At 32.1% G+C, this 17,658-nt stretch overlaps 3 protein-coding genes across 6 annotated transcripts; 1 reads left to right on the top strand and 2 right to left on the bottom strand.

Moving 5' to 3' along the window:
- Nucleotides 1-116: 116 nt before the first annotated feature.
- Nucleotides 117-3,532, bottom strand: LOC132705281 (L-2-hydroxyglutarate dehydrogenase, mitochondrial-like). 2 transcript variants are annotated; one of them, XM_060675772.1, is made up of 5 exons: nucleotides 3,125-3,532; nucleotides 2,892-3,068; nucleotides 740-1,083; nucleotides 557-683; nucleotides 117-508 (listed from the first exon to the last, which is right to left on the bottom strand). In XM_060675772.1, the coding sequence occupies exons 1-5, from the start codon at nucleotides 3,530-3,532 to the stop codon at nucleotides 254-256; spliced, it is 1,311 nt and encodes a 436-aa protein (XP_060531755.1). In that variant the 3' UTR covers nucleotides 117-253. The 2 variants fall into 2 exon arrangements, with proteins under 2 accessions (XP_060531755.1, XP_060531754.1); XM_060675771.1 differs by having other exon boundaries at nucleotides 117-683.
- On the top strand, nucleotides 997-13,291 carry LOC132705285 (uncharacterized). 3 transcript variants are annotated; one of them, XM_060675779.1, is made up of 5 exons: nucleotides 997-1,121; nucleotides 1,177-1,329; nucleotides 7,665-7,817; nucleotides 9,012-9,155; nucleotides 13,086-13,291. In XM_060675779.1, exons 2-5 carry the CDS (start codon nucleotides 1,327-1,329, stop codon nucleotides 13,254-13,256), a joined length of 471 nt encoding a protein of 156 aa, XP_060531762.1. In that variant the 5' UTR covers nucleotides 997-1,121; nucleotides 1,177-1,326; the 3' UTR covers nucleotides 13,257-13,291. The 3 variants fall into 3 exon arrangements, with proteins under 3 accessions (XP_060531762.1, XP_060531761.1, XP_060531760.1); XM_060675778.1 differs by having other exon boundaries at nucleotides 1,074-1,329; XM_060675777.1 differs by lacking the exons at nucleotides 997-1,121; nucleotides 1,177-1,329 and adding an exon at nucleotides 7,516-7,606.
- Nucleotides 5,645-6,690, bottom strand: LOC132705284 (post-GPI attachment to proteins factor 2-like). Its single transcript, XM_060675776.1, has 3 exons — nucleotides 6,143-6,690; nucleotides 5,888-6,088; nucleotides 5,645-5,780 (listed from the first exon to the last, which is right to left on the bottom strand). The coding sequence occupies exons 1-3, from the start codon at nucleotides 6,567-6,569 to the stop codon at nucleotides 5,647-5,649; spliced, it is 762 nt and encodes a 253-aa protein (XP_060531759.1). The 5' UTR covers nucleotides 6,570-6,690; the 3' UTR covers nucleotides 5,645-5,646.
- Nucleotides 13,292-17,658: the final 4,367 nt, after the last annotated feature.

Below are 17,658 nucleotides of genomic sequence, written 5' to 3'. Positions count from 1 at the left end.
TTTTGCAATCTAAATTGTAGTACTTACCATGGCAAACTCAAGTTTCTAAAGTTATACCTTCCAACAGCGCAATTTGGATATTCATTTAAAATTATATTCATTTTACTGGAATTTTATTAAAATGAAAAATTCATATCAACAAAATTGCACACTAACAAAAAGTATATTTCTAACTGATGATGTCTGTGTCACTAAACAAATCCAAAAAAGTAAATAACACCATTAACCAACACATTGGAGCTCTATGTCGCTTTCAACACGCCCTCAACTTTTTCATCAATTCTTCAATGACAAAATTGGCAATAGCCATCGCACTCGTCGCTGCCGGACTAGGGGCAAACTTTACATTTATTATTCTGCTGGTTATTCCATTGCCTTCGAAAACGTCAATGAGGAAATCATCCACAAAAGTTCCATCACCCTTCAAGGCTTGACACTGAATAGCGATGGGACCCTCTCGGACAAATTGGTATGAAAAATTCGGAATTAATTGCTGAAGTTCCTTTATCTTTAAATACGAAGTTGAGGAAATCAAAAAAAAGTTATTCCAAAGTACCTGTATATCCGGGAAAACGACTTTCGCCACTTGGTCGACACACTTGGAAAAGTTCCGCAAGACCATATTGCGAAAACCGCAAGACAGGGTCAAGTCCTTAAGGTAGTCTAAATTTAATTCGTTACATCTACAAATTGAAAACTACAAAACCACACGGCGGTTATGTACTCTCGCTTAAACTACTTATAGCCTTCGAGTTTCAATGCCGGGACTGCCGAAGGACCCAACAAAACGTTCCCATCCGGGTGAGGGCTAAAATGAGCTCCCAAAAATGGTAATGTTAAGTCCGGCACCGGATACACGTTGGTCGCTAAGTTGCCGCAAAACTCGGCTTTTAAAAGCTTGTAATTCACTCTTAACGACAGAAATTTTAGATGTGATTTTGGGCCATAAAGGTTAGTCAGAGTTTCCGATTGCAACCCGCCACAGATAACAATGTACTTAGCTTTTATAATTTGATTATTATCAACGCCAATTACGGATATGGGATACTCGGTATTTTCACCGCAATATTGAATATCCTCAACCTGAAATTTAATTGTTTTAAGCAAATCAGTGCAGAGAAGTAACGATAATAACGATATAGGGGAGCATACACAACTATATTATATTGGTTGTAGGGGAGTTCGTTGGTTAGCTCAGCTGAGTGGGTAACAGAATACCAAGTCTTCTATTGCTGGCGGCATCTATCGGCAAGGCTGGGTATTAAAATCAAAAGAAGATTAACGGGTCAATATTTTGGGTTTCACAAAGAGGTTTAGAAGTTTGTAATGGTAAATAGTTGTAGAGGCTTTAATTCAGAATAGTTTGTTATGCAAACTGTGCAGTTGACTAGGCATGTACCTTTAGAGTGATAAAAGCTTGGGATAACTTTTTGGCCACTCTCCGCAAATGAAAGCTCAAAGGGAGTGACATTTAGGTACACGACAGTAATGCTCTGCCATCACAAAAACTTAATTTCCACTAATTTAGAAGGAAAAACCATAAATATTTTTTAACGTTTTTTCATCACATTTGTTAATTAAAAATATATATTTTTTTCAAACCTACATTTCACGCAGGCAAATAGAGGCTCGTGGACCATGGAAGCTTTAGATCAGTGTCTGCTGTAAAACTGAGAAAAGAATTAAGACAAAGCGCTAGAAAATTTTGGAAATAGATATTTTAACAATAACTCAAAATTTATTTAAACCTCTTCTTGGTCGGAACAAACCCATTTTTAATTATGAATTATTTGGCAAAAATGTTTCATGGTTAATGCATCGACTTAAGAAAATTTATGTTTGAATAAGCTGAACAAACTATCCCCCATTGAGTTAATATAATGAAAAGATGACGGGAAAAGGCTGGTTTCATGCTTTTATGGAGGTATTCTCATACGTTAGTTTTAATAAATCAGAGGGAACAAGTTTAGACTTTACGTTTAAGTTGGATTTATCGCCTGTATAATACGGACAAGAGAGGTATTAATAATTGGTCCAAAACGAGTCAAACAAAGTATTACTGTGTGCGCCAACATCAGTACATCAGGGTCTTTTATTCCTCCAATGCTTATATACCCTAGGACTAGGATATCTGATCAGCTAAAAAGCAATGGTAGAGTAGATTCAAAATACTGCTTTTTGAAAGTGCGGATAGCAGATGACGTATTTGTCGAGTGACTTCATCATTTTAATCCTGTTCTCTATGATCATGCCATGACTCCCTACCAGCTTACAACTTCTGCTATTGGAATGGAATTACTGTAGCATCTTTCCCACTTTACCAGTCACAAGCTCTCCAACACTGTATTCGGGCCGCATATACAAATAAAGGTTATAATTTTATGAGAATTTGATGAGAATTTAGTATCTGATGACAATGAGGAAGTGGAGGAATATGTACTGATGTAGTTTAGCCTGAAGATGATACCATGAGAGTTATTAATTTTCAAACAAGCGAAAGATCCTGCCCAGAAACTAGAAAAATGTCCTCTTTAAAGCACTGTCACCAATATAACTCAAACACCAAGAAAACAGGCACCAGAGATGCAAAAAAACTCGATATTCTACGATCATTAAGTTTTAACAAGTATACAAGAGAAAACAGTTGAAAAATGAAGAAAAATGCAGATAAAGAAAAAATATTATAATTAGGAAGTGGAAAGCTAAATTGAATGTAAGATGTGTGCAAAAAGTTGAAAAGAAAGTGTTTGGAGAATCTAGTTCATTTTTTCTTTAATGAAGTTCATTACCATTGATTTAAAAAAAAAGATACATATATTGTTTCAGTCTTAAGCTTACGCCCGGGTCTCCCCTACTTTGTCTAAGAACCAACGACTATTTAAATAACGTACTTCAAAATTATATACGATAAATCCTCCCAACTCAAGAAAATCATTGCCGAAGCTGTTGGTGATATCACCAAAGTTAACGTTGGCTGTGTTTGGACTCCATAGTGCTTGCACTCCACAGCACCCGGAGCAAATTTTCCTAACGTCTGATAAGGATGTTAGAATTTCTAAGCTTGTTACCTCAAACATGCAATAACACTTCATTGTTTCTATAAATAAAAAAACAAAATAGTTACATTGTTTTTCACCCCTCTTTCATACAAAAATTTCAATATGTTACTCTCCGTGCAGTCCTTGGCCAGTACAAGTTTCCCATTTTTCCTATACTGTATGTTTTTTTCGTTGCAATACTTCTCCAGTAACTTGGCTCCCTCGACGCAAAACCTCGCCTTTAAACTACCTGGATTGTAGTATACTCCGCTATGCACCACCCCGCTGTTATGGCTACTCTGGTGTCTTGCCAGCCTACATTCCTTTTCCAATAGTAAAACCTCAACATTTTTACGTAATTCTTTCAACCGTCTTGCAATGGAAGTGCCGATTATACCGCCACCTATTATGACGACATTTGCGCATGTCGTGGCACCTGAAGCAACATCTAAACTTCGTTTAAATTCACTTATTGGCATTTTATACTTACACATGTTATCCGATTAGAGGTATAATTGAATAAATAAATAAAACACTATTAAATGGCTACCTACCTAGACGTCAATGTCTAATTGGAAATGGTGATGTCATAGTTGCAGTTGAGAAAAACAAAACCATTCTTTTCTTTATTGTTTCTCTAAGCACATTTGGGGGTGGGTATTCTGTTTTTTTTTTGTAGCTCCAGAAACTTAATAATTATTTTTTGTTGTATTGATATATTGCGTCATTGTAATTGGATTTCGTCCGTCGATAAATAAACATTTCCGATTTGTTTTTGGAGTATAACTCAGGCGAGAGAAAAGTAAAAATGTGTTTGAGGCATCATGTTAATTAGAATATTAATTCGAGTGACAAAATGTATGCCTCAATTGTTTTTTGAAACCTCAAATTCAACACACTACCGAGCAAGGTCAAATTATATGCGCGAGATAAAACAGCACAGCATTTCAGTTATGAATTTATTTAAAATCAAGTTCACATCTTTCAGCTCGCAGATGGACAGGATTTACATTTGAGCATGTATAAAAACTTTTTGAACGTTCAATCTTTGCTTTAGGAAAACGTAAACGGTCGATCAAAAGTCCACATTTATGTGTTTAAAACGCGATTAAAATATTTTTATTTTAAAGAGCGATGCTCATACAAAGAAATGTAGTAAATCAGATACAGAGGCCCTTTGGTTTAAACCCATTAGAATATTTTCGCATATTCAAATCAACAAATACATTTCTAAAAAAAAAATCATTCACAAAGTTATCGATTTGGGTATACAAAAATGTTCAAATATTTTAAGCAAACAATCTCAACAAGCTTTTTAAATCTTTTAATGAGAACTTTCAGATTGTCCAACCACAAATAAACTGGTAATTGACCAAATGGCGTATAAACTATATCCAAAATAAATGAAGTGGTGCTGTAATATTTGCCTAAATCAACAAATAAATTATTTAAAAGCTAAAAACCACAACAACGATATCAAATAATAACATCATAAAATAGAAAACAATCATATTGGAATGTCATTTATAGAAATGTCATGTCGTGCCTCAGTTTGGCGAGAAAAAATGTGAAAAGCAAGTCAAAATTCTGCGTCACAACAGCTCCAATATACTTAATAAATGACGTATATTTCACAGTTATTAATATTAGAGTAAATGGTAGTGTTTAGCCAAAATATATTGTTTCTTACATACTAAATCACATTGAACTTTGATATTTTTAATGAATAATTGTAATAAAAGTTCTATACATAAGTACCTATTTGCTAATACGAAGTAGATAAATATTAACATTGGTGCAAGAATTTAGATAGTGTTGTCCTACTTGTACATATGTAAAAGTCTAAACACAAATTTGTTATAAGGGTTAAAAAATTCGTACCATTGCATGTGGCAAAAATGTTGAAATTTGCTTGAGTAATAATGTTGTTCTATACCAACAATATAAATAAAAACTTTTAAAAATATATCGAAGGATAAGAAATATACACATCCTGAGATTTTTGTTTGGGTTTTAGGAAGATATTGGATATTTCTAAGATTGACTTAGGGGTGAAGTAAATGTAACAATTGCATTTTTTGCGTTGCATCAAGCATTTTCATGGTTCAAAATTGTACAAGGCAATCTTAAAATTTTGTTGTTTTTCTATATCTTAAAAGAAATGGCAATTAAGATGTGAAATACTCCTGAGTTAACCTAACTTTTGTATAGATAATTTTGTCCCAAAGCAGGATTTTTATTAGTTTAGATGATTACGTTGTTTTATCTATAAAGATTAAAGCATAAAAATTTTGTTATATTACTTTTACAATAGTTCTGTATATAGCGACCTCAAGAAAATTACTTACAATAAAAACATTTAAATGTTAAAATTTTACACTTTCTTAATTCACAGCATTGTTTAAATACTTCAGTTTTTGACTTACTTTAAAGCTATTCTGATAAATAGCCATGTAATATTATAAAGTGAATAATATGCCTGATAAATATAAATTAAGTCAAAATAAATCTATATATACAAAACTTAAATAGCAGTAAAGTATTTACAGGTTAACAAATATCAACAGAATCAAATAAATTATTGAATGACTAGCTATATAATTAAATATTATCTTTCAGTCAGAGCAATACCATGTTTGTAAATTACAAGATCCTTATTTCTGAAGTCTAAATATGCCGTTAGATGGAAAGCCATATTAGAAAGCACCACAACATACTCAGAAAATGCGAAAAAGGAGTATACTAAAAAAAAAATACCATTGTGATTATAAATACTAGATTATGCTCATATTTGTTATATAACTAACAGTGTTCACATTTATCACAATAATTTGACCAAATCTACTTACCATAAGGTTCACACATAGAATTGTGCCTCATAAAAAAGTACACTGCAGCCATGATAAACAACACGTTTGTGACTAGACATCTTTGTTTCCACTTAAGGCTAATTCGGTGAGATTTTTTGTAACGTTTTTGCAAAATACATATTAAAATCATGTAAACTTCCGATACTAATATGAAAGTAATAAATGCCTTCTCGTGAATCACTGAAAAACAACTTGCGTTAATCAAACTGAATTAGAGATTATCATAGCAATTACCATAAAATTTCGATGATGTAAAAAATGACAATGTTATTAGAGCTAAATTCTCTATAATATTAAGCACACATGCAATGTAACCAATCCATATGTCCTTTGGAGGTAAAACATTATGATGATGGTTTAAATATTCAATAGCCACATAGATTCTAGGCAGTGCTTGTAATGCAATTGCACTCTGCCAAATTTCTCGCTGGGGAGAAAAATTCCCAATGGCAGCAGAAATTGAAGGTAAAATATTATAAACCTGGCAGTGCGTATAAGTCGAGCTTTCAAAATTAAATAATACTGAGTAAGATACACAAAACAAAAACGCCACTAAAGGAAAACAAACCACTAGTATAAGTATTCTTTCAAAAGGTAAACGGATATACGGTGGGACTTCAAATTCACTATAGAGTAAACCATAACGGGTACTACTTGACATTATTTTTTAGAAAATCCTTTATAGAAGATCCTCAATAAGCAATTGGAAACTGAAAATACATCTTTTGCTCAAAATTACATTAGGTTAGAAATGAAGTGACAATTTCATCCAATGAATTTCACAGAACCATGAATGTGCACAGACCCTCACCCGGTACGATGAAAATAATTTACTCTGTATCAAATTCGTTAGGGTCATTCGGCCAGTTTAGGGAAACACGTATGAATAATTTGCTAATGGGGACATTGTAAAATCATTTTAATGATTGTGATATATTTTAACTATTACTAGCGGCCTTTTGAAATTGTAAAATTTGTTTCTCTAGTTACTATTTCACACATGGATCTTTCGCCGAAACGATATATCTTATTCAATGGGCACCTTTCAAGGGACACTCGCCCAAACCGATTGCTCTATCGCTTATAAAGTAATTGCCAATATTTTCATCTCGAATGTCATTTATACATGTACATAATTTATAAAAAAACATTTATCGTTATAATAAATAGTAATTGTTATACGGATAGATTTAAGCAATTACATATTTTTCATAAATTTTCTTTACAACTCGATCTACTAGGAAGTTTTTAAAGAGAAATCTTGTTAGGAAGCACGTATTTCGTATTCGCAACATTTTAACCAACTATATCTCCTATATCCTATAGCAAGCCAACGATGGCAGTCGAATTTGCATTATGCCCTGTATATGCTATTAGCAAAATATGAGGATATTATTCTATTGCAGTTTATTCGAATTAATATCTCGTCAAAATATTTGTAAAAATTTAAGATTTGATTTCTTTAATATATATAGTTTACAGTCAGAGATAATTATAAAATAATTTTGAATTAGCATTTTGCTAATAACTGAGCCGTGACTAAATTTACTGTCATGGCCCGTCTAATGATCGGATGCAAATATAAAAGAACGCATGTATCAAAATTATTGTCTGATATTTCGCCCTAGCGATATGTTCGTTTATTTTTTGTTTTTGTGTTTCGCGTTTTCGAACGAAATTTATCAAGCTTCAGGTTGTGTAAGTGAACGAGTCATATTTTAAAAGACAAGTTTTCCGATAGCTGATTTTCTTTCAGAACGGATACAGATTGAATCTTACCAGCATCAAAAATTGCATTGATGATGGTGTCATCCAAGTGTCCGACGATTTTGGAATTGCCTTTGACAAAACTTGCGATTTATATTTGATCGGATGTCTTGATATTATCAAGACTTTTAAAACTGCCAAGGTAGAGAACCATGTTTTTAATACAGAGTGTGCCACCAATCCAACTTAGAAGATTTGGTATATGCTCTCAAATTTTAATTGTTGACAGATGACATTATTAAAAATAACATTTGTCTTAGCAGAGATATTTTTATGTTCCCCAACTTTTTGTATGGAATTAATATATTTTGAAAAAAATTAAAATTGAATTTCCAAAAATATAGCTGGCGTGCTCTTCGATATATAGGGTTCCTAAAAGTTTACCAATTTTGAACAACTGTTTTATGCAACAATATATCCAATGTGTTTTATTTTTATAAATGTAATTTCAAGTTCTTTCTAACGATTCAAAAACATACAAGATGTATTTAAAAATATTTTTCTGTGGATAACAATTAAACCGTTAGTTTAATTGATTAGTTAGTTTTGCAAAAGTTATACTTAAACCATTAAATTCTACGTAAAAAGTTGCTTTGGAATGTTTTTATAGGAATACAGAATTTTCCATAGCAAGAAAAGTTACAGAGATTTTTTTAAATGCGCATTTTTGAAAAACACTATAATTCTTAATGAAAATTTGGCCGCAGACACCGATATCAGTTGTATCTCATTTGGAAAGCAGACTATCCTTTTGAAAAGTTATATTTATGGAGCAAATAATTCTTCGGGCACGCTGTATAACGTTTCTTGAAATGAATGATGCTCAGTTTTTGCGGAGAAATGATTTTGTTTTATTTGATTCTCCCACTTTCACTAAATTTATCAGATTCGTAAGTAATTTTACACAAAGCCTCATATTAAGTAGGTTGGCATATTTAAATGATTAAACGAATTAGAAAAAGACATGTAAGAATGACTGCATTTACAGGAAGTGAGCATTTTTATTGTTTCAAATGTGAAATTGATCTATTAGAAAGAAATGCACAATAAAAAACTTCGTCTAAACTCAAGAAACTTAGTTATTTGAATTAAATAAACTCTAAATCGAAATAAAAAGATTGGAAGAAATGCAGCCTTCTATAATTTTTTAATATTTCATTTTAGTAATGTTTATAAGATCTTCTGGACGGTCCTCTGTTGTTGTTTATTTGAAAAAACAGCAAAATTTTACTAAATACAAAAATTAAAATTTGATTTTTTTTGTAAAACTTAACGTTTTATTTGTTTAAAATGATTTAGAATACATGAAATTCTTCGAATTTGTCGTCTGTTTCAGGCTACCTACTTTTACCAAAAACAACCGCTTCCTGAATTAACGGGACAGATTGATATTTGCGATTTCCTCGAATCATCAAAAGACACGTCCATTGCTAAGAGTATCAACTCGTTAGGATTCCCTGCAACATGTCCGTACGAAACTGTGAGTATTTTTGATTAGACTTTATCAACATTAATGAAAAGAAAGGACATTCTCCGTTTTAAAGTCTGTTCGTAGATATAAGAAAGTGACTAACTGATATGAATTAAGGAAAGACCCGGGCAAGCTGTAAGAATGAAATATGGCCGAACAGGTCAGTACTTAAGATACTAAATAGTATTTATTTATTTATTATTTATATGTTTAAATCCAAAATAAAATTACAAATTATTTTTATTACCTACTTAAATTACTTAAAATTATTCACATAATATATCAGTATCACTATCGCTATCATCGCCTGTTCTAATTATTATTTGTTCCATATTATTTGCAATATGGTTATACGATTGTTCTGCTTTTTCTATTTGTTTAACAGAATTGGCAGAACTTTGTGAAAGGATGTTAAAAACTTCGGTTTCTATAAGTTTGAGGACATTGGAGTTAACACGGGGAAAAACATTGTTACGACGAATCTCAGATTTTAGTTGGTGCCAAACATGTTCAATGGGATTAAAAAACAGTGGTAAGGTGGAAGCCTTGAAACTGTATGCCCTAGATTTTTTGCATAATTATCACAGACGTATTCCTTTTGTAGGTTCAAGCTTTGTAGAACCTCAATTAAATGCTTTTTGGTATAATCTTCGTGAAAATAAATGTCGTTATTATACCTGTAGTTTTGGATTGTTGCTTTTGTGTCACATAAGGTTTGTGATGTGATAACTTGCATTGTCCATTACAATGTCCATTACAATTAGGAGGAATGATTGGAACTAGTTTGTTTTTCAACCAACTCTCAAATAAATCAGCGGTGGTGTCTTCATGGAAATCCAGAGAAGAATCTTTAATATTTTTCGCAATTAGAGGAAGTCCATTTGTTTTACACTTATCACTTGAGTCAACCCAACCATTTTCCAGGGTATCATAAGTGTCGAGCCAGGTTTCACCCAAGTAAATAATTGGCCTTTGTTATTCCCTGTAAATTCTAATTTTTTCTAAATATTCCAGTCGCCATTTCTGAATTCTAAAAGATTCCATTAAACCTTGCTTTTTGTCAATTTTTTTAAATCTAAAACCCGTGTGTTGAATACACTTCCATAAGATCTTTCTGCCACATTTAACAGCGGTTTCATCTTTTTTAAGCCTCCTATTCAGATATTTAATGTAGGCACGCTTTGTTCCTCGTATAACTGGTAAATTTTCCGCCGTATTATATCTTGACCACTTTCCTCTACCCTCGAGAAAATGTCAGCATCGCTTCTTTTTTTCCTTGCTGAAATGGGATTATTTTCTATACAGTTGATGTTGGAATTTTCGTCAATGTGGCCGTTTCTTCTAAAGATGCTTGCTTGTTGGAACCACATTCAATGAGAGTCAAATAAACATTGTTTATAAATTCCTTAGTTTCAATAGAATGGTGTTTTCTACATTTGGGCGGGAGCATCTTATGAGATACACTAGACTCGCACATATTTTGCATAATTCGCACACGATTCAACACATACAGCGTGTGTACACACGAAATAAGAATGATTACTAATAAACTTAAACTAAGTAGTATACCAAACCATAAAATATTAAACACACATAATTTTATACCTAATAAAATTATTTTCTATTACGGACCACAATTTTACCTTAATATTTAAATTCCGAAACATTTGGTAATAATCTTTTTGCTTTGAATGTTAATGACCACCCTTGGATAATCCCATTCAAAAGCAATTGATCACTTTCTTATATCTATGAACAGACCATACCTGCTTTTTGGAGGAGGCACCATCTAGCCTTTGTATACGGAGGATAATCGAGAAGTACTTAACTCGTAAACATATTTAATACAAGAGTTTCTTGTATTGACTCACACTGCTTAAGTATATGGTTTTTCTATACACCGGGGTAATTTTTTTAGTAGCTTTGTTTTTGTTTACTCTATATCTTAAATGACATCCCCTGTATATTACCTTATAGTCAAATTGATCATTTTAACATAATTTGAACGACATATAATAGTAGGTATTCAAGATAAGCGTTTCGTAATTATTGACCATCATCATCAGATTGTCAATCTCTTATAAATATATTAAAGTTACTTTTCTTACAAATTTGATTTTATTTGACTGGTTATAAGAATTATAATAAACAATATCTAAAAACATCGAGTACTATTTTTTTGTTTTTATTTTTGGCAATAAAATAGAGTAAATAAATCGTTCAGCCAGTATGATAGTCAATGTTAAGGACACGGTTATGTTAGGACTCTATTAATATACGTCGTTATGAAGTAATATAGGGGTCACATTTAAAATTTTCAAAGTTGGAGACCTCATTGCATGTTGTCCGCTTAAATTTATTTTACTAGCATGAGATAGCACAAACTTTAAACTTTTATTTGGCATATATAGAATTTGAAAAATCTTTAAAACGCTCTCGCTATGACAGCTTCCGTCAAAAACTAAAGAAAAACGGCTCCGCTGACGTTTCGTCAATCATCCTGTTGGGTTCCGAACTGAAAGTTTCAGTTATGCTCTGAAGAAGCCTGTGGAAGTTTCTTTGGAAAAAGAAGATCGTTGTTGTGACAATAATTCCTGAGAGGGTAAATTCAGAGACGTATTCTATGGAATCACTTAGTACCTTTGGAATAAACTGAAATTCCATGATATTTTATACCATAATTCTAGATCTTGCTGAAAGTTAAAGACCTGTAGAAGAATTAATCACATACAAGAATTTTAGTTTTATAGAATTAGATTTAATGTCCGGTTTCAAGGTTATGTTCGGCAACTGCTGATGAGTTTATTTGTCGTATTCTCAAGGCTCTTTTATGTTCTTTGAACCTAGGTGTTATTTTTCTTCCAGTCTCTTCAATGCAAACTGTAGTAAACTCCGATATTTCAAATAGAATTTTGTCTTTGATGGATCGAAGATGTTGAGAAATTTTTGGATAAATGGTAAATCTCGTTTTGATGTTATATTCCTTAAGAACTTTTGATATGTGGTCAGTCGTATTTTGAATATGAGGAGGGACAACAGTGGCAAGTGTGTTGTTGCTTTCGGACTCATTGTCTTTGGAAGGTTGCGGTGAAGTGTATTTTGTGATAGAACCCTTAATATCTATAATGTGTAAACCATTAGAGAAGAGCAGATGTAAGGCGTTTTTATTCTGGGTTCAGTTGATATAGTTTTACCGCTTTGTAAACAAGAGAGTTTATAACCGATGGTACGATATGTGTAGGTGTCCCAGGATGACGCAATGTTGGGTCCAATTTTCTATTGATAAGAATATCTAAGAAAGGGAGATTATTATTAGTTTATAATTCAATGGTAAATCGTATGTTAGAGTTTAAATGGAAATTGAAAATGGAAATGGAAAATGTCGCAGGGATTCATGACCATAAGACCAGCAGTGTCCCAACACCATAATTGGCTAAAATTAAAAAAACAAATATATAACAACATAATTCACCATTCATCAGCAAAGTGGAGTAAACAATCTTATATTGATTTTTCCCCTCTCATTTACTGTCAAAGATCTTCTTAGTCCGATACATCTAAAGGGATAAAAATTGTTCAATGAAATTTTTTTTACAAAAGTGCGTAATTTTGGAATCCTATTTTATTAAATTTGTTTATTCAGGGATACCCAAGAATCCTATAGCGGGTCTCTCATTATCACATCTAAACAGATAATTTATATTATCGAAACATAAGTTAAAAAGATAACGTAGTTTATACGTTAAACCATAGTATCTAATTCTTTCGAGTATCATCTACCCTAGCCTCTAAAACCCTGTCAAGAATTAACCGAAATGAAGCACAATCGTATATGGTTGACGTCACAGAGTGTTAATAAGTGCCATTGAAGAGCGTCAACGCTCTTCTGTTTTAAGGAGTCTGGTTCTGTTATTTGCAGAGATTTTCATTTGTTTTTAGGGAAAAATATGCGGCGATCCGGGAAAAAAGATCAACCTGTCTGCGTACAAAAATCAACTATCGATGGTACTCGGAAAGATGGAAGTAAAACTCAAGATCGACCACGACGTTGGAAAATCGTGCATAAAATTGGGTTTATCTGCGTCAAGGGAGAGAAAAAGGAGTGGCTAAGAACTACTGTAGTTACTACAGAATTGTTATTATTAAAGCACAAATAAAATAAAGTACAATTACTAATACTAATTTTAATTATCACATTGGTTTTTGGAAAGGTACTTTCGACATTATGCAGTTTGGAGACCCGTCTAACCTTAGGGGACATTTTTGTTCTTCTCGATTGATCTTAAGCTTTGCATTTATGTCAACACTTGAATTACATATTGGTATGTGGAACGGAACAGGAGAGACATTGCAATAACTAAAATAATAAATATTTATACCGCAAGTAGGTATTTCGAAATCTATACGACTTGGGACAAGCAAGTATTGAATTACTGCAATATATCAGACCTCAATTTATCATTAAATAATGGAAATAAAAATATTCAGATTATATAAAACGCTTCGGACGAAAAGTTGAATCATACTAAATAAAAAGTAATGTTTTTAGTAGTAAAAAAAATTTGACCAATTACTGTTTGACAAAAGAGTGTCTAAGGAGTTTATCAACGTGTTGTATACATACAATCGGTCTTTGGGTACATTTTCGCATATCAGCATTCTATGCAATTGAAAGCTGACTTCCTAAAGTGACACTCTAACACGGCTGAACACTTTTAAACTTCGTTAGCCACGGATATCAGTTACTTTGTTATATATTTTTACTTTGGTTTATAATTTTTTAAATATTATTAAAAGCGATTAATTTTAGCGCAATGCTAATGTCAAAATTGTTGATATGTTTATGAACAACAACAATTTTATAAAGTGGTACAGTTATTTATCCTATACTTGTCTTAAGGTTAGTTCGAATGGTTTGTACAGGGTGAGCCAAAATATTGATTTTCGTAAAAAAATCAAATGAAATATCCTGTATTGTACTTCCATTAATTACATCCATTAATGCCCTTTCAATTTTATTAACCGTGCGGCACATTTGACGATTGAGTTTAAAAGTGAGTGTTTATTAATAACACATAATACAGAGTGTTCCATTTGAAAAATATAAGTTTGGTTTCTTAAATATTTATGGACCACCATGTATGTTTCAAAAACAATTTTCAATTGTTTCTTTTAGTCTCAAATATAACTCGTGTATTTAACATTTTTTTCTGAAACAACGCAATATATACTTTGACACACGATAGAGAACTGAATATGGTAAATTTAAATGAAACTCAGAGCATTGGCACTTTAATACAACTGTTAAATCCGGGAGCGTAATTAAGCACCGAAGCAAACCTATTAACAATTTACTATTCAAATAAAACGGGTACAAATATCAAAAAGCGGCCATCTTCTGGTCTTGTTACTTTAATTTGTTATCCTGTGGCTCACTATAGCGGGCCACTTCCATGAGGGGTTCTGGCCTATGGCTAATTCATCCATGGGCGGATAGATGGCAGTGAGGTTGTTTGTAAAAATTTTAATTTTCACAAAACTACAAAACGAGAATTCGAGAAGTTTTGATTTGGTTAACGCAAAATATCCAAGACAAAATGTATAGAGACAGATTAAGATTTAACATTTTATTGCAAGTTGTTAGCCAACGAAGATCTTTGCGTGTATTTAAAGAAATGTAGTCCGTACAGGATTACATTACTATAGGAGCCCAATGAAATTGATCCCGACAACACACTACAGTTTTTCATGGTCAGAAACTGCCTGCCGATGAAGACATATTTTGTTTAAATGGCACGGTAAGAAAATCATACAAACAATCCACAAAAAATAAATATTTGGCCAGTGATTTTGAATAATCAAATTATCGGACCTTATTTCTTCTATCAAAATCTTACTGGAACCCGATATTTGATTTTTTTCTTCGCAATAGCGAAATTCCTACTGTATCGTTTTCTTTCCCATATCCAAATCAGCCTGATATAGACAGGTTTCAACAGGATGATTTTAAAATACGGCATTTCCCGGAGAGCGTATTGGTAGATGGAGACCAGTAGAATGGCCTGCAATATCCAGATGTTACTTCACTGGATTTTTAATACATTTAAAATCAAAAACGTATAAGGAAAAACCACAAAATTTAGATGATTTAAAATTTAGAATTACGTACCGAAATAAGACAAATTAATTAAAATATTATCAAGACGTTGATGGCGGCCATTTTCAACAGCCAATAAAATAATTTATTTGACATGACCTGCGAAAAATTTAAATTTAAATTGTCGGAGTTTCATTTCGGACCTTAACTGGTACTGACCACTAACCAGCTTATTTCAAAATTAAATTTCTGGTTTTAAGAAAGAAACAGAGAAGAATTGTTTTAGAAAGTACTAGTTTTGCATTTTCCAAAAAAAAAAACAAATTGCCCCGTGTGCAATGTCCAAAATAGCACAAGGACTTCCGTAAAATGTCCTCGGAATATCTGACGGGTCATAGCGTAAATCCTAGGGATATAGTGTTTGAGCTAAGGGACATCCTTTAGACGCCTCAAGGATATACGATGTTACTAATTGGAACATTCACACTATATCAGATACGTATATCCATAGGATGTTCGTTAGGACATACTAAGGATATCCAGTTATACTAGTTGATACGTCGTTAGTATATCCGACTATGAGGATATAGGGTCTTATATAGATATACCAGTGGACCTTACTTATTAGGTTATTTCCAACAACCTATGAAAAATACTACAGTGAAATTGGAATGCCAGTATTTGGTACTCGCGTGTGATGGGATTAACCTATTGGGTATGGTTGGTGAAGTCATCACTACAATAGCAGGCGATATTTGAAATACAGATTTTTTTTCCCACCTTTCCCATCTTTAATTTTGCTTTTGATGGTAAAAGTGAAGAACTGCCGATTGATACCATTAAAAAAATAAATTTTATACACAGTTTTTTCTATTGTACATATGAAAAAATTTTAGGTATATAATATAGCAAAAATACAGAACAACTTAACCTAAAGTATCTTAAATATAGAGTAATATACTATATCTTGAACTAAACTCTAAAAGAATAACTAATATTTGACAGGTGGTCTGTCATTCTTTCATGAAAGTAGCTCTTTACAGCCAAGCAGCAATGGAATTTTCACATTCTTTTGATATTTGTGATGTGTTTGCCTTCTCATCCGCATCTGAAAATATTTTAGTTTTGAGAAAGGCATATTTTATATATGTGTACATAAAAATAGAACGAGACTATATATACATTTATGTATTTCATTTCATTAAATAAAAATCTCATTAAATTCTCATCGGTAAGATCTCTTTTATGAGAGTAGGTACTATCGCGTGCAAAGAAAACTAGAACAAATATGACTTTCCAGTTTGACAGTAAAAACCTATTTTAATGCAATATTTTTTGGCAATCTAAAAATTTTGCTAGTTTTTTTTTTGCTCGTGATGATACCTGCTATAACCATGAAAACAGCCTTAAAAAATAGGAAAAGTGTTTTCAAATTGTACTTTATGCAGGGTGATTCCTAAAATTAATATTTGATTATTCCATCAATTTTAAGAAAAAAATATACTAACTACACTATATAATTAAAAATATAATTTTGTTCTGGGGGATTTTCTCTAACAATGCTTTCTTAAATAAAAAATTAGTTTAGTTTTGTATGCTTACATTTAACTGCTCAAAAACGATGAAGAGACAGTGGATTTTATTTTTGTTTTCAAAAACAAAGCAATAAGATACGAAAAGAAGTCTAGAATCAAAAAACATATGTAATATAAAACGTATAATATAGTTATATAGGTTACAAAAAAGTCAGTTTTATTTTAACTCGGTCCAGCAATCACTCCTTAAAAACTAAACAAGCAATCGCCATAATATATATTTCATTAAATTATATTTCTTATATTTTATTTATATTACATATATTACACAATATACTTATATTACTTACCAAATATTAATTTGGCCAATTTTAATTTTGAAAATCTCTCCTTTTTCTTCTTGCCCAACCAATTAAATTTCATTGCGAGTTCATTTGAAATCAGCGGGCTCAGAGCTTGTTTTACAAACTCACAACTGCCGCCGCTGGCTGATCGTGCTATCTCATTGACCCAGGCAAATAATAAAAAAACAAGGCATGATGTTGGTAGACTACACAACAACTATATTTATATACTATTTATATACTACCATAAAGCTTTACTTACATGAAAACAAGGCTGAAAAGATGGCGGACGACGAGACGGAGGAGAAGCCGACGAGACTCGAGCGAGTCCGGTACGGTACGACCGCAAGTAGTTTAGTTTACGAATCCGTATTTTCTGTGGTATTTTTATTAAAAATGGGTTTCTTGTCTGGTTCGTGTCCAAAAATAATAAAAGGAAGTTGATTTTAAAGGTTACATTCTGGTTCTTTTTAGAACTTGCCAACACTGACGTCGATGTAGATGTGCACAAAAACGTTGCCAATAAAATGTCTCCC

The sequence above is a fragment of the Cylas formicarius genome, unplaced genomic scaffold (assembly GCF_029955315.1).
Source record: "Cylas formicarius isolate icCylForm1 unplaced genomic scaffold, icCylForm1.1 PGA_scaffold_7__23_contigs__length_41026272, whole genome shotgun sequence".
In the NCBI taxonomy this organism is placed as follows: Eukaryota; Metazoa; Arthropoda; class Insecta; order Coleoptera; family Brentidae; genus Cylas; species Cylas formicarius.
Note: the sequence above shows the minus strand (reverse complement) of the source record. Positions and strands in the feature narration are given on the sequence as shown.